At 47.9% G+C, this 15,949-nt stretch overlaps 1 protein-coding gene across 1 annotated transcript in view; it reads right to left on the bottom strand.

Moving 5' to 3' along the window:
• The window catches only part of IL17RD (interleukin 17 receptor D), a 73,650-nt gene extending 60,261 nt beyond the window's left edge, over positions 1-13,389 (bottom strand). Inside the window, exon 1 of the mRNA XM_003781691.2 lies at positions 13,264-13,389. Coding sequence (XP_003781739.1) covers positions 13,264-13,389 — 126 coding nt within the window. The remainder of the gene's footprint in view (positions 1-13,263) is intronic.
• Between the last annotated feature and the right edge of the window lie 2,560 nt (positions 13,390-15,949).

Genomic DNA, 15,949 nt, shown 5'->3' with positions numbered 1-15,949 from the left:
CCAAGTAGCTGGGACCACAGGCGCCCGCCACAACGCCCGGCTATTTTTTGGTTGCAGCCGTCATTGTTGTTTGGCAGGTCTGGGCTGGGGATTCGAACCCGCCACCTTAGGTGTACGTGGCTGGCGCCTTAGCCAGTTAAGCTATAGGGGCAGAGCCAGCCGTCATTGTTGTTTGGCGACCCGGGCTGGATTCGAACCCGCCACCTTAGGTATATATGGCTGGTGCCTTAGCCACTTGAGCCACAGGCGCCAAGCCACTTCTTAGAATTCTTAAAAAAGCCCCTTTGCCTTCCATCCAAACGGTCCCCCATTACCACCCCATCCTTATTTAATGAGATAAAAGCAATGCTTACAGGAGTCTTAACCAAACTGGATAACCATGGTACTTTTGTTTTTTAAAGTGTCACCCTTTAGGTAAAAGGAAGAAAGCTCAGGAGGTGTGAAATGCTCTCAGGTGAAATGATGTGGTCGGTAGAATCTGTCTCTCAAGGACTTCAAAACCCAGAGAGAACAATGAATGAGAGCCGGCTTATGCCTTCTGAGGGGCCTGGTGACAGTCACCTTGGGCACAGGAGCACTGGGAACCTAAGGTGCCTAAAGCCATCTTCGGTCAGACAATCAGATGTTACATTTTCTCTGCTTAATTTTGGTAAAACTCCATGACCTCTTTCTCAAATTAAAAAGGCAATGCCATTTTTTAAAACCACAGGAGCTATCTTTAGTAAAGACTTCTAAGGATTTCATTAATTCATAGCCAGCCAACCAGGACTTTTCCCACAGTCTCCCACAAAAAAGCCCGGGAAGTCACTGATTGCTTGGCTGGATCTGAATATGAGCAGAGGTAAGATCAGAAATATCTAGTTCCTCCCACTGGGAGGCAAGGCATGAAAATCAAAGCTGGGCAAAAACTCATTACCACAGCTGGCCAGCAAATCCACAGACCCGGAAAGAAGGCAAAGAGCATCTTTGATTCTGGCGGACCTTCAAATGACTTCGGAAAATGAAATGCATTCACAACCAGAGGGAAATGGAACAAAAATGAGAAAAACAGAAACAAAAATTAGGTCTATGCCTCAGTTGAAAAGATGTTTTTGTACAAACTGAGGGCTACTGACCAACTGAGTCTCACGTCGTTCAACATCATTTTACCAAGTCCAGGACGTGCTTGTTGGTGCTTAGCAGTGACTTTTTACATTTTTCTCATCCACAAGACAGGGGCACGTGGGCAGTCTCAACACCTGCCCCCAAGCAACACTCTGCCAGGTGTGTCTCCCACTCACCTTCCTCTGCCATTAGCAGGGACCAGCCCACAGCTTAGCCTCTAGCTAGCTCACAGTTAGCCTCTCTGTACCCCCAGCAGGAGAGTCAATAATCTGCAGCAAACGAATAAATCAAGTATATTTTTTGTGCTGCTCTCAGCACCTATAGCCTCATGATTAGCCAATGTTAAGAAAACACAATTTCAGAGGAAATTTCTATTACAGTTTCTCAACTGATACATTGCCTCCTCAGAGGGGCCATCCGAGATCATCCACTGGCAAGCAACCATTGCTCTTGTCCCCCTACTTTAATTTTCTGCACAGTCCTAGCCATTTAAGACACATGTATGGAGAACCTACTGGGTGCCGGTACTGTTCTCATGATGCAGAAGGGAACAAAACAGATAAAGGCTCTGCTCTTGTGGAGATGACATTGCAATGGGGGACACAGACAAGAAAATACTATGTATGTCTCATGGGGAAAAGTTCTGTAAAGGAAAAGGTAAGAGGAGGACAGGGCGAGCAGCAGGTTGCTATTTTAAATGGGGTGGTCAGGTCTGGTATTTTGTTATCCTGTTTGTCTCCCCTAGTAAAATCTAAGCCCTAGAAATTGGGCCTAACACACAGAAAGCACCACATGGTCACTAAATGAAGGAATGGGTGGTGTGCCCCTCTCATCAGGCTGTTCCCCTACTGGGGAAACCTTCTGGGCCTCATCACTCCTGACAGAGCACACACAGGCAAGCTTCAGGGCTCCCTGTATCTAGTGCCTATATCTGTCCCCCGCCAATGAGCCCCCTCTTCTAGCTACATCCACACCTTGCTTTCTGCCTAAACTATCCTCCACCTCCAAGTTCTATTCACTGGTGAGATGTAGCTTAAAGTGTCTTTTTTTTCTTTTCTTTTCTTTTTTTTTTTTTTTGAGACAGCGTCCTTCAGTGGGGTGCCATGGCGTCACAGATCACAGCAACCTCAAACTCTTGGGCTTAAGCAATTCTCTTGCCTCAGCCTCCAAAGTAGCTGGGACTAAGGCACCCACAGCAAAGCCTATTTTTTTTGTTGTAGTTACTGTTGTTTAGCAGGCCCAGGCTGGGTTCGAACTCACCATTCCTGGTGTATGTGGCCAGTGCCCTACCCACTGAGCTCTGGGTGCCAGGCCAAGGCCAGTCTACTTCATACATTCCCCGTCCCTTCCTCCAAGCCTCCCACAAACCATTCAAATTCAATTTTTCTTATAAAGAAATCAAATTTGTTTCTTCTTCATTGTGCGGCTGCAAACATGGCTGGACAAATTCTCGCCAAATCTGGAGGATGACAGGGTCTGTCTGGCTTTATTAAACACAGGCTTTGTAGCCCCTGGGGAGGCTGGGGGTGGGTAGTGTGGAGAAGCCTCACAGAGAGGTGGGGCTTCTACAAAGCAGAGGAAACTGAAGCAGATAAAGAAGCCAGGGTAGGTTCAGCGCCTGTGGCTCAAGTGGCTAGGGCGCCAGCCACATGCACCTAAGGTGGTGGGTTCGAGTCCAGCCCAGACCTGCCAAACAACAATGACGGCTGCAGCCAAAAAATAGCCAGGTGTTGTGGCGGGTGCCTGTGGTCCCAGCTACTTGGGAGGAGGAGGCAGGAGACTCCATTGAGCCCAGGAATCAGAGGTTGCTATGAGCTGTGAAGCCACGGCACACTGCCTGGGGGGATAGCTTCAGGCTCTGTCTCAAAAAAAAAAAAAAAAAAAAGAAGCCAGAAGCCAGGGTTACTGGGAACCTACTGAGACAGGGGCCTGAAGGCCGGAGTTCCAAAGGTGGCCCCAAGCAGGAGCTCACACATTCACTTGTCATCACACTGCTTTTCCCATGGGCAATTCTAGGATGAGGCGCAGGAAGCATGGTTCACCCTTCTCTGTACGAGGTAGGGAAGCGTAGAGAGAGGACAGGGAGTTCTCTGTGAGGTGGCCTTCTGGCACCTTCCTGTCATCCAAACCCCTATTTGTCTTTCTCCCTGCCCGCTCCAGTGGGGAGCTACTGTTGATAGGGGCCTGGTCTTACTCCCATTTGTCTTTCTTCGGGGTCAAGCCTCCATGACATGATACAAAGTAGCTGCTCAAAAAAGTCACCTCTTGCCTCCTCACTCCAAATAAGCCTTTTTGAGCTTCAAATATTAAGCAGTCAATAAATCCTAACCGAGTGCCTGTGCCCCACCCAGAGCAAATGTGCACACTCCAGAGGAAGGGGCCATAAGCTGTCACTCAATGGCCACCACGCTCGGGCTGACTGCTCCGACATTTGTTCTACATTGCACTGCATTTTCCTTAGATAAAAGGGGAGCTGTTTCAGCTGTTTTATTCACCCGGACGGAATAAAATTACAGGGAAAGGGTTTCTAAACCATATGGCCCATCTCAAGAAAAGGTACCTCTTCACTCCAAGAAAACACTCCCTTTATCCCATTAACCATCCACTCTCGGGTAAAACAGTCCATCTCAGAACAGAAGTCTGGGGCCTCAGCCAGTACTTCTTAAAGGGTTATAGTCAAATGGGGGGGGGGGGACCTACAAAACTGACAAAATAGAACACTTGGAAAAAGTCTTAGTTTTTAAGGGAATACTTTTTAAATCTGAAAAAAAAGTTATATTTAAAACCTAATCGCTGGCTTGGCGCCTGTGGCTCAAGCGGCTAAGGCGCCAGCCACATACACCTAAGGTGGCGGGTTCGAATCCCCAGCCCGGGCCTGCCAAACAATAATGATGGCTGCAACCAAAAAATGGCCAGGCGTTGTGGCGGGTGCCTGTGGTCCCAGCTACTTGGGAGGCTGAGGCAGGAGACTCGCTTGAGCCCAGGAGTTGGAGGTTGCTGTGAGCGTGATGCCATGGCACTCTACCAGGGGGATAGCTTAAGGCTCTGTCTCAAAAAAAAATAAAAAAATAAAAAAATAAAATAAAACCTAATCGCTCATGATTTCAAAAAGATTTATCTGAAGTATTTATTCAATATGTGAAAGGTAAATATCCATCTAAATATTTTAATTAGGCTCAGTGCCCGTAGCACAGTGGTTATGGCGCCAGCCACATACACCAAGGGCTGGTGGGTTTGAACCTGTCCCAGGACAGCTAAACAACAAGGACAACTGCAACAAAAAATAGCCAGGTGTTGTGGTGGGCGCCTGTAGTCCCAGCTGCTTGGGAAACTGAGGGAAGAGATGGCTTAAGCCCAAGAGTTTGAGGTTGCTGTGAGCTGTGACGATACTGGACTCTACTAAGAACGACATACTGAGAACTCTATCTCAAATAAATAAATAAATAAATATTCTAACTAATGCTATCAATTTCCATTCCTTTTTTTTTTTTTAAAGAGACAGTCTCATTGTGTCACCTTCGGTAGAGTGCCGTGGCATCACAGCTCACAGTAACCTCAAACTCTTGGGCTTAAGTGATTCTCTTGCCTCAGCCTCCCAAGTAGCTGGGACCACAGGCGCCCGCCACAACTCCTGGCTATTTTTTGTTGCAGTTTTCATTGTTGTTTAGCTGGTCCAGGCTGAGTTCGAACTCTCCAGCTTCGATGTATGTGGCTGGCACTGTAACCACTGTGCTATGGGCGCCAACCCATTCCTTTCCCTTTTTAAAGTTCAAGCAAGCTCTCCTACAATATAGTAATTTTAATGAAAAGCCTCAGGATTAATATCTATTTTTAGGAGTTTGGAGTGAATAAAGATACAACAAAATTACAATTTATTAAGTTTCCAACAGAACTTGCCATCTACTGCCTGCCTTTTCAACTCTTAAGGTACCAGCCATAGGCAAATAAGACATTTACCATTAGGGTCACTATAAAACAAGTGCTTCTTAAATATGCACAGTAGAGGTAGTTTTCATTTACACTATTAAATCAGAAAGTTTATGGGCCAACTTCCGTTTTAGAAGAGAATTACACGTGTGTTCACATCACATCTTTATTTTGTCATCCACCCAGTGATTTGTTGAGGACAGATGGTATTTATTAAGTCCCCTCTTTAAATGTTGTAGCCTTAATTAGCTACATCCACCTTCCCCCAGCATTTCCAAATGAGAAACCAAAGAAAAGGGAAGCCATTTTTATCATGTATACTTTGAACAAAGGAGTTGCAAATGTTAAAATAATAACCATATTAGAAAGTAACATTAGTGATTATTTTTTAAGCTCCTTTGTGGTGTTCAATTGGAGTTTCCATTTTCAGTTTTTGTTTCAGAGGTAATTTTTTCAGTTGTTTGATTTTTAGTTTCCTGCCTGGTGTTATTAATTAAAACTTCTTTTAAGATATTGTTTGGGAAGGGATGAGGGAGTCTCCCCAGAGATATTCTTGGTATTATTTAAATTGCAAACTTCTTACTTGGACTTCTGAGCATATGAGACCAAACAGACAGAATCTGCAAGAAGAGAAACAAGTATAGTTTTTCTATGAACAGACATTGTTCCCCTTCCAGACACCAAAGTTTCCAACTCACACAACGAAAAATTTCAGTGCTCAAATTAACCTGCTGTGTGTAGATACAACACCCACTGATTTTAATTTACAATTTAGGCATCCCTTCTTTTTATTTTTTTCCCTTTTTTTTTTTTAAAGCACCCATTTATTCATTCAGAACTTCAAGCATGAATTATGTCAACAGGTTAAATTTTGAGCAAGATAAGGAGCCATCTCAAAGAAGATCTGGATTTGTTTCTTCCAGACTTGCCCTAGCTTTAATCTGCAGTAAGACTATCTGTTTCAATAGGATGCGATCACTTGAGAGCTTGTGTCTTTTCAATCAGCCAGTGGCCCCGCCGGGTTTAGAGTGGCAGAGGGGAAGTGGCCTGTGGTTAAACAGAGGAAATACCAAGGCATTTTAATAGAGCAAATAGTCTCTTTACTTCCCACCGGGAAGAGCTTCAAAGGCCCTAGGCCCAGAGGAGACAATGTGTTGTGGGGGCCATCAGTCACCTAATCGTGTGTCAAGCCCATTCAGAACATCCAGGCAGCCAAGACAAACACAAGGAAAAAGGACAATGCCTCCCACTGGCTGGGCGAGTCTGGCGCCTGTGGAACCAGTATAGACAGTCTCTGGGCTTGCTGAGGGCAGGAGACCCTTCCAATCTGGGGAGAGACACCAAATGGAAAAGATCTGGCTGCCAGAGCAGGGTGGCAGGAAAGCAGTCTGCTCCAATAGTGTGCCCTCACAGCCTGTTAGATGCTCTTACAAATGGGATGAGCGTAGGGATAAGGGTGGGGACAGGCCAAGCTTCTAGGAGCCTTAAAACCCACCCATCAGATATAGGCACAAGAGGCAGTGGGAATGAAACAGGATAACAAAATTGTTGAAGGGGTGGCCCCAATAGCAGTAGACATCTGCTGGGGCACTGTATGTGAAAAGTTTAGAGACAGAGTAGGAAAAGGGCCTTCAAAGCTTTTTTTTTTAAAAGGGTGGCGCCTGTGGCTCAATGGGTAGGGCACCAGCCCCATATACTGAGGGTGGTGGGTTTGAACCCAGCCCCAGTCAAATGGTAACAAAAAAAAAAAATAGAGGGTATTGTGGCGGGTGCCTGTAGTGCCAGTTACTCGGGAGGCTGAGGCAAGAGAATCGCCTAAGCCCAGGAGTTGGAGGTTGCTGTGAGCTGTGACGCCGCAGCACTCTACCCAGGGCCATTGAGAGGGTGAATGAGGCTCTGTCTCTAAAAAAAAAAAAAAAGAAAGGAAGGAAGAAAGAAAAATAAACCCAACACACTACTTTAGGCCAAATGAAGCCCGAAAAACACTCAACTTTAAATAAAGACTTAAAAAAGCATTAGCAGTTCTTTCCTTTGTAGAGAAGCTGTCTGCAAGGTCTGCCGAGAATCTGATTTGGATCCTGCCCTACTCCTTCCTGAGACTGGTTTCCAGACAAACCCAGCTGTTCTGGGAGGAATCCAGTGTAAAGTGTCAAGTGCCTTCAACCCAAGCCTCCTCTACAGCTCCAGGCCAGAGGCACCCACCCAAACCAGGGCGCCCTGCCCGACAGGCTCCTCCTCAGTTAGGGCACCCCCTCAGTTAGCCTGACCTCTTTTATTGGTCAGGGCGCTGATAAAGTCTCCACAGTGACTCTAAGGCCAGTGAAATAATTTAAAGCCAAACTCTGATTTTAAATGTTTACAATGTGTTGTCTCTCTCCCTTCTAATTATGGAAGCCCGATCTCCTAAAACAAAAGGTCTTATCCTCAATACACCATCAGAATCCTCAGAGGAACATGTTAAAATGCCAATTCCTGGGCACCATCTCAGACTCATGCTGGCCCCAATAGCCTTGAATCTACATTTTTTTAAATTTGTTTTTTGGGGGTTTTTTGCAGTTTTTGGCTGGGGCTGCTTTTGAACCCCACACCTTCGGCATATGGAGCCAGCGCCCTACTCCTTTGAGCCACAGGTGCCACCCATGAATCTGCATTTTTAACAAGCTCTTAAGGCAATTCTGATACTGCAAGTCCCTGGACATCACTTTGAGAAACCCTGCTCAGAAGAAAAAGGTGCAAAAGGCAGAATTTGGCAAAATAAGGAGCACAATGCCCCAGGCACTGCAAGGACTCCAGGACGGAGGTAGGTACAGGAGGGCTGCTCAAGAAAGGTGGCCAAGAGCCAGCGGGTTCCCAATTAGGCAAGACGGGCTGAGAGCAAGCATCGCACTTCCTAAACATCTCTGAAAAATGTATCATCCAAGGCTATGTAAGTTTTAAGGGGGGCGGTGCCTGTGGCTCAGTGGGTAGGGCGCTGGCCCCATATACTGAGGGTGGTGGGTTCAAACCCAGCCTCGGCCAAACTGCAACAAAAAAATAGCCAGGCATTGTGGCAGGCGCCTATAGTCCCAGCTACTTGGGAGGCTGAGGCAAGAGAATTGCTTAAGCCCAAGAGTTGGAGGTTGCTGGGAGCAGTGTGACGCCACGGTACTCCACCGAGGGCGATAAAGTAAGACTCTGTCTCCACAAAAAAAAAAAAAAAAAAAAAAAAAAAGAATTCTGTAAAGGACATGAGAACATCAGTAACATGAACAACACGGACAGGCAGACCAGATGCGGGACTGGGAGTCATGGGCTGCAAGTGAATGAAAATGCATCCAATTCAGAATCAAATAAACATGCCTGGGCCCACAGCCAAAGAGAATTCTTGGACTGGACTTTTATCAGGAACCTAAATTTTAACCAGCTGCAACTTCTTTTATTCCAAGTACCACCCTATTCTTTCCTACCTTTTGAGATGAAGTGTTTGCCTTAAATGGGAAACTTGCACTTCATTGTTAAAACGATGCCAGCATCCTGGCTTCCCAAATTCCAAATGAGTAACCTTTCTTAGGGAGGATAGGAATTGTGTTTCAGGAATAATCGAACTGAGATGATGTACCCCGTTTAAGTAAGGAGGCAACGGTTGTTGCCCGTAGCTCAGTGGGTAGGGCACCAGCCACATACACCGAGGCTGGTGGGTTCAAACCCAGTCCCGGCCCGCTAAAATCAAACAACTGCAACAACAAAAATAAATTAATTAATTTAAAAAAAATAATAAGTAAGGAGGCAAGAAATGTTCCCTCCTCCCCTACAGCAGGAAAAGGCACTAAATAAAAACCTGGGGGAATAGATTCCAAACTCCTTGTTCCATGAATAGACTTCTCAACCAGCAAAGCAAAGGAGGGAAAACCTCAGTGCAAGTGACTGATGTAAGTAAAATTACCTATCACAATCATTCCACCATAGAGAAGCAAAAGTTAAGAGCAAGTATAAATGAGGGTGCTGGCCTCTCTGGAGGCTTTACAGATTATTACTTTTTGGGGAGAACAATATTTATTACTCAAAGAGCAACTTCAGCTGGCAAGGACCCTAAGAGAATGTTTTTTAAGTAGTTGAGGAAGTGTGCCCACGACTCATTTCTAAAACACTGAGCTGTGTTCAAGATGGTATCAGCTTCTTAATTGCCCCACTAATAATGCAGAGGTTGTGAAACCTGACCACTTAAAACCAGGCCAGCTCCTGGCTCCTCTGAGAGCAGCCCCAAAGGCTCTGTTAGCAAAGCTGCAGAGAGTTGGCTAGCTGCAGTCACCTTGCAAATTCTGGGAAAATACACATTCCTAGAGGAGCAAGGGCCCTGGAACAAATGCTCCTTGGAGATTAAAGGGGTCATTCACTCAACTCTTCTCATGCACCCAAATCCTGCCTCTCCTTTAAGGCAGCCTGCATCCCCACTGTCTTCTTCTTAGGTTCTGAGCCACAGGGAGCTCTTTCCGGTTTGCATTACATGTAATTGACCCGGATTCGTATATGTTCCCAACTAGACTGTAAGCAACCTCAGAGCTGAGGCCAACATCTATAGACTGAGTACCTATTATCTGGTAGGTAACCAGACATGATTCAAATATCCTAGTCACTACTATTTACTGGCTGGCCCTTGACACTGTAATTTCTGGGAGATGTTACCAGAGAGGTGTGAGCAGAGAAAGCTTCCTAAAGGAAGTGATGGTGAAGTTGAGAAGGGAAGTCAAGGAGGCAGAAAGAGAAAAGACACAGGCAGGAATAGCATGTGCAAAGGTCTGCTACCAAGAAGACACTGGAGGGCCTGGCGCCTTGGTTCACACCTATAATCCTAGCACTCTGGGAGGCCAAGGAGGCTGGATCACCTGAGCTCAAGAGTTCGAGACCACCCTGTGCAAGAGCAAGACCTAGCTCTACAAAAACTAGAAAAATTAGCCAGGCACTGGGACGGGCACCTGTAGTCCCAGCTACTTGGGAGGCTGAGGCAAGAGGAATGCTTGAACCCAGGAGTTTGAGGTTGCTGCAAGCCATGATACCATGGCACTCTACATTAAATGACAGAGTGAGATTCTGTCTTTAAAAAAAGAAAAGAAAGGCTCGGCGCCTATAGCTCAACCGGCTAAGGCGCCAGCCACGTACACCTAAGGTGGCGGGTTCGAATCCCCAGCCCGGACCCGCCAAACAACAATGACGGCTGCAACCAAAAAAAAAAAAGCCGGGTGTTGTGGCGGGCGTCTGTGGTCCCAGCTATTTGGGAGGCGGAGGCAGGAGACTCGCTTGAGCCCAGGAGTTGGAGGTTGCTGTGAGCTGTGCTGTAATGCCATGGCACTCTACCCAGGGGGACAGCTTGAGGCTCTGTCTCAAAAAAAAAAAAAGAAAAAAAAAAGAAAAGAAAGAAAGAAAAGACACTGGAGCTTGGTACTCTGATCTGATCTCTTCCCCATTTTTTTTTTTTTTGAGACAGTCTCACTTTGTCGCCCTCGGTAGAGTACTGTGACATCACAACTCACAGCAACCTCAAATTCTTGGGCTTTTTAAACAATTCTCTTGTCTCAGCCTCTCAAGTAGCTGGGACTACAGGTGCCCACCATAACACCTGGCTATTTTTTTTGTTGTAGTTGTCATTGTTGTTTAACAGGCTCTAGTCAGGTTCAAACCTGCCAGCCCCAATGTATGTGGCCGGCACCATAACCACTGAGCTACGGGGTCTGAGCGTTTTTTTTTTTTTAAGAGATGGGGTCTCACTCTTACTCAGGCTGGTGGTCTTGAACTCCTGAGCTCAAGTGATCCAGCTGCGGCAGCCTTTCAGAGTAGGAGGATTATAGGTGTGAGCCACTGCACCTGGCCTCCCCCCATGCACATACACTTCTGAAAATCTATCACTTAAAATAGGATTTAGCAGGAAAGCAGCCGAGTCTAATTAGGTTCAGCCAAGAGTTACAGGGCTCTGGGCTCTGAGGCCACCAAGATGAAGTTCAGTGCCTGTCTAAAGAAACTAGTCTGAAAATATGGAGCGAACAAATATTGACACGGCAGTCTGGGGAGAACCAAAGGACAAGAACTTGATTGAGAAGGCAAAGCAAGGGGCATGAAAGTCAGGGAGGGCTTCCCTGAGGAGGCATCACCTGAGCTGAGTCGTAAGGGGGATTCTCAGGGGTCGGAAAAGGCATCCCAGGAGGAGGGAAAAGCATGGCTTAGAAGCATAAAGGGCATTAGGAGTTAGGGAGCATGGTAGGAGGGGCTAAAGCTGGAATGGGTGGGTAAGAGGGGTTCATCCTACGCACCAAGAGGCAAGTCCGGGACAGAAGAAGCCATGTGTCAAGTTAGGAAGAACATGGAATCTGAGACATGGCCCAGAGGCCCCTATGCTCATCTAGGAAGGGGAGGAACATGACTGAAGAAAAGGACTGGTGGGGCCAAGGCAGGAGCTGTTAAGAAAGTCACCCCCAGCTAGGGGTCCTGGTGTGGAGAAGGCCAACATGTGTGTGACTGGGACAGGGACATGATTAATTTTGGGAGGGTGCTGGTGTGGGGAAGGAGAACACATTCCCTCAAGTAAGGAAGGACAAAATAATCAGCTTGGCCCCTTCGGACAAGTACCATACCCACAGCATTAAAATTTCATTAAGTTGTGTGCACTGGCATATGAAGCCACCTTGGCAACTGCAAAAACCCAGCAATTAAGACTGATACACATATGCTGAATTCTCACATGAAAACTCAGAATAAAATGCCTGTGATGCTGTTACTTATTCAAAAGCCAACATCAGTCTAGATCCAAAATTTTAGCAGGATCCATAAGCCAACATAAGACAGCCTTGAGAAAACCTGGTATCTATTAAAAAATTTTAAAAATAAAACAAGAGTAGTGATGTTTTACTAAAATGGAAAAGAGTTAGAAAATGTGGTGCTTTACTCAAATAGTAAAGAGCGATACAGCCAAAGATATGGTGGGAGGTATAGCTGTTAAGTATAAAGACATCCCAGCTTCCTGCTCTAACTTGGTTTCCAGCACCTTGTTTCTCTGAATATGGGGCAAGCGAGATGGAGCAACCAGTCCCTGCATCTAAGGGGGTGTCCAGTCTTAGGTCTTCACCGTGCTGAGGCCGTTTGAACCTCCCAGAAGAGGTGAGTCAATGTTAGCCTAAGCCAAATACCCTATCCCCATCCCTCGTCCCAGCAGTAAATCTCCGTTTTCTTCCATTTTCTAAATGAAGAAATAGAGGCTCATGGTTATCTAGAAGCAGAGCCAAGGTCATGTCCCTGATGCCTAAGTGCAAAGCCTGCTTTCTCTCCACAGGCTTAAGACCATGAATGCCCAGGGGCCAGGCCAGGGAGGCACAGGACAGATAGACGGAATATCTGGGTCCTAGGCCCGCCTGAGCACAGTAGACGAAGTAGGGACCAGGGAGGGGGAGGCAATGTCCTAGCGCACATCGCCCAGTGTCGAAGGAGCCCTCGGTTCCAGGCAGAGGGCTCCAAGTACACGCGAAGTCTGGGCAACTCTCTAGTCTCCTCTCCGGCACCTGACCCAGGTGACAAACTTTCGCCAAAGGGCGGCGAAAATATATCTGCATCTCAAGGGGCGCGGGGAGGCGGGTATCATCCCTGAGACCATACACGAAACGAAAGGCTGAACTGGGAAGGAGTTTCTCTGGAAGTCAGAGGTGGGATGAGGTGGGGTGACGGCCCCGGCCGAGAAGAAACAAAGCGACCACGGGAGGGGGGCACATCCCTCCCCAACGTTCCAGGCCCTCTCTCTGGCCGCCCAAGAAGTGGACTGGAGTGGAGTCCCGCTCCAAGGCGCCCCACACACCCCCGTGCGGACAGCTCGGGGGATCCCAGCCTGAGACGCGCAGCTCTGGGGCCACGGAGGTCCTTGGCCGGGAACAAAGGGTGGGGCGCCCTCCCCCAGCCCCGCTGCCCCCTCTGGCCCGCCCTCAGAATGGGACCCCGGCCGGCCGCCGCTCCTCATTAGCAACACAAAGCCGGAGGTCAGGCAGCGCCTTTCATCCCAGCCGGGGCCGCCGGACTCGAGCCCCGGGAGAGAAGTTGGGCGGGACCCCAGTCCCGCAGCCGACTCCCAGTCCCGCAGCCGACTCCGTGGAGAGCAGACAGGTCCGCGGGTTCGACTGCCCGCAGGCACCTGTGCGCCCTGCGCCCCTGCCTTACAGCGCGTCCCGCCGGCCCCCGACAACTTAGGGGACGGCGAGAAACCCGCAGTCCTTGCCTTACCCTCCAGCCACAGGTGTCGGCAACCCGCGTGCGGCCAGAGCCGCCGGCAGCCACAGCCAGCTGCGAGCCGTTGAGGCAGGCGTTGACGGTGAAGAAGACAGAGCAGAGCTGCAGCCACGGGGCCATGGCCTTGCACTCGCCCAGCCGGGCCCTACTCTGCACCCCGGCCGCCCGCCGCTGGCCAGCCCCGAGTGGGCGGTGGCGGTGGCGGTGGCGGCAGTGGAGCGGACCGCACTGAGCATGCGTCGCCAGCCCACGCCCCGCCCCTTTCATATAGCCCCGCCCCCACCCTCAGTTCTTGCTTCCTGGTCCCGCCCCTTCAGCCTGACCCTCCAGTCTTAGCCACGCCCCCTAGCCACTGCCCTGGGCCAATGCTGAGACTATGGCAGCAGCATTTTTTCCCCCCATCTAAGGGATTTTATTTTTATTTTTATTTTTTTTTTTGAGACAGAGCCTCAAGCTGTCCCCCTGGGTAGAGTGTCGTGGCATTACAGCTCACAGCAACCTCCAACTCCTGGGCTCAAGCGAGTCTCCTGCCTCCGCCTCCCAAGTAGCTGGGACCACAGGTGCCCGCCACAACGCCCGGCTATTTTTTGGTTGCAGCCGTCATTGTTGTTTTGGCGGGTCCGGGCTGGGGATTCGAACCCGCCACCTTAGGTGTACGTGGCTGGCGCCTTAGCCGGTTGAGCTATAGGCGCCGAGCCGGGGATTTTATTTTTTAATCCCAAAAAATTTGTTCACACGATGCCTACTCCATGCAAAAACTCGGGGACACAAAGAATATAATAATATTAATATTAATAATAATTTAATAAGCACCTGCTATGTACCAGGCCCCTTTTTATATCCTCCCAACCACACAGGGAAGTGTCAGCATTATTTTTATCCTAGTTTTAGGTGCAGAAAAATGAGGGTAATGTGGCAGTTAGAGAAATCCTCCTGACCTAGGTCCTCGCTAGGCTTTAAAGGATTAAAGCCTTTTCTCTCACCTCTAAGCTGGAATAAGAGTTAAGTACCCTACTTTGGGGAAAATTCTAATGGTTAACACATAATGAGTGCTCCATAAATGCTACAGTCTATCATTAACTGACAGAAGGCCATACAACTGGACCTGCCAGTCCTGAGTCTCAAATCTAGATCTAACTAAATACAATACTCTCAACCATTACATTTGTCAACCTTACCCCCATGAAGTGGGCATTATTTCCATTTGGAAAGGAACCTGAGGTTCCAAGAAGTGGAGTAGCCAAAGCTATAGTTTTTCTCCATGCTCCTTCCATCCCCTTGCCTTGTAATTGTGCGCCCAAACCATACCACTTTGTTTCTCTCCACTGCCTCCTCCCTCATCTAGGACACCGCCTTCTCAACAGCTTCCTAAGGGCGTTTTCTGCTTCTGATATTATCCCTATGTACAAAATACATTTCTCCACCCTGGATGGAGTGTAATCTTCAAAAAAGATCAGACCACTGACTTCCTTTTTTTGTTTGTTTGTTTTGACAGAGTCTCACTTTGTCACCCTTGGTAGAGTGCTGTGGCATTACAGCTCACAGCAATCTCAAACTCTTGGGCTCTGATTCTCTTACATCAGCCTCCCAAGTAGCTGGGGCTACAGGTGCCTGCCACAACACTTGGCTATTTTTACAGACGGGGTCTTGCTCTTGTTCAGGCTGGTCTCTACCTTGTGAACTCATGCAATCCACCTCCCAGAGTGCTGGGTGCAGGTGTGAACCACTGCACCCAGCCAGACATGACTCTCCTTCCAGGGCAAAAGATGCCTTTTTTTCCCCTTGTCTGGCCTGACCTGAGTTTGTCTGCTGCTGATACAGGATTCCTGCACTTTCCCTTCTGGCTCCACATACCCTGGCCATACCTTTGTACCTAAACCCTCCACAGAGGCATAGGTGGCCCCAGCTTTACATGATGGGGAGGAAGAGAACTCTTCTTGGTAATGCCAGCAGAAGTCCTGAGTATTGACTGTGAAACAGCTACCCCTAGAACCAAGGAGCCAGCCTTACCTGGACCACAAGGGCTGAAATGTGAAACAGTGGCCATCTAAAGGAAAACTGGCATTGTTGCCAAAGGGAGAATGGGTTCCCAAACAATAGCAGCTATCACAAGACCCAGGTGTTGGGATTACCTATTCTTGTACACAGCTGGACTGAAGTGTTTTGTTTTTTATCTCACTGCCTGGATAATCAGGTATTCAGCCAGACGCAGTGAGAGCAGGTACTACACCATCTTTGGTCATCCCAAAGAGCCAGGATCCACAGAAGGCTGTTTCTCTGGGTAGACCTGAGGAAGCACATGGTCCCTGTTGGGGAGCTGCTGGTTTAAATCCCCACCCTCTCTCACACTCTTGATATGCCACTCTGGGTCATCTCTCAATCCCAAGGGATATCCAGGACTTAGCCAGGAGAGTAAAGGGTGCCAGGAGTTGAGATGAGGCCAGGACCACGAGGGTATTAGTGAAACACCAAGGAAATCATGAGGCTACCAGCTCCTTAATCTATATGATGGTCCAGCCTAGATAAGATACGCTCCATAAGTTCTTAACCAATCCCATGCTGAGGGACATCTATTATAATCGGTGATTCGAAAAAATAGTCATACTTACCTTGACACATTTATTCCTCTATTTTCTTAGAATACATTCATAGAATCAGATTTTTTTTTTTTTTTTTTTTT

Source organism: Otolemur garnettii, unplaced genomic scaffold, assembly GCF_000181295.1.
Source record: "Otolemur garnettii isolate 467f Iridium unplaced genomic scaffold, OtoGar3 scaffold00002, whole genome shotgun sequence".
NCBI classification, from domain to species: Eukaryota; Metazoa; Chordata; class Mammalia; order Primates; family Galagidae; genus Otolemur; species Otolemur garnettii.
This window is presented reverse-complemented; position numbering and strand designations above follow the sequence as displayed.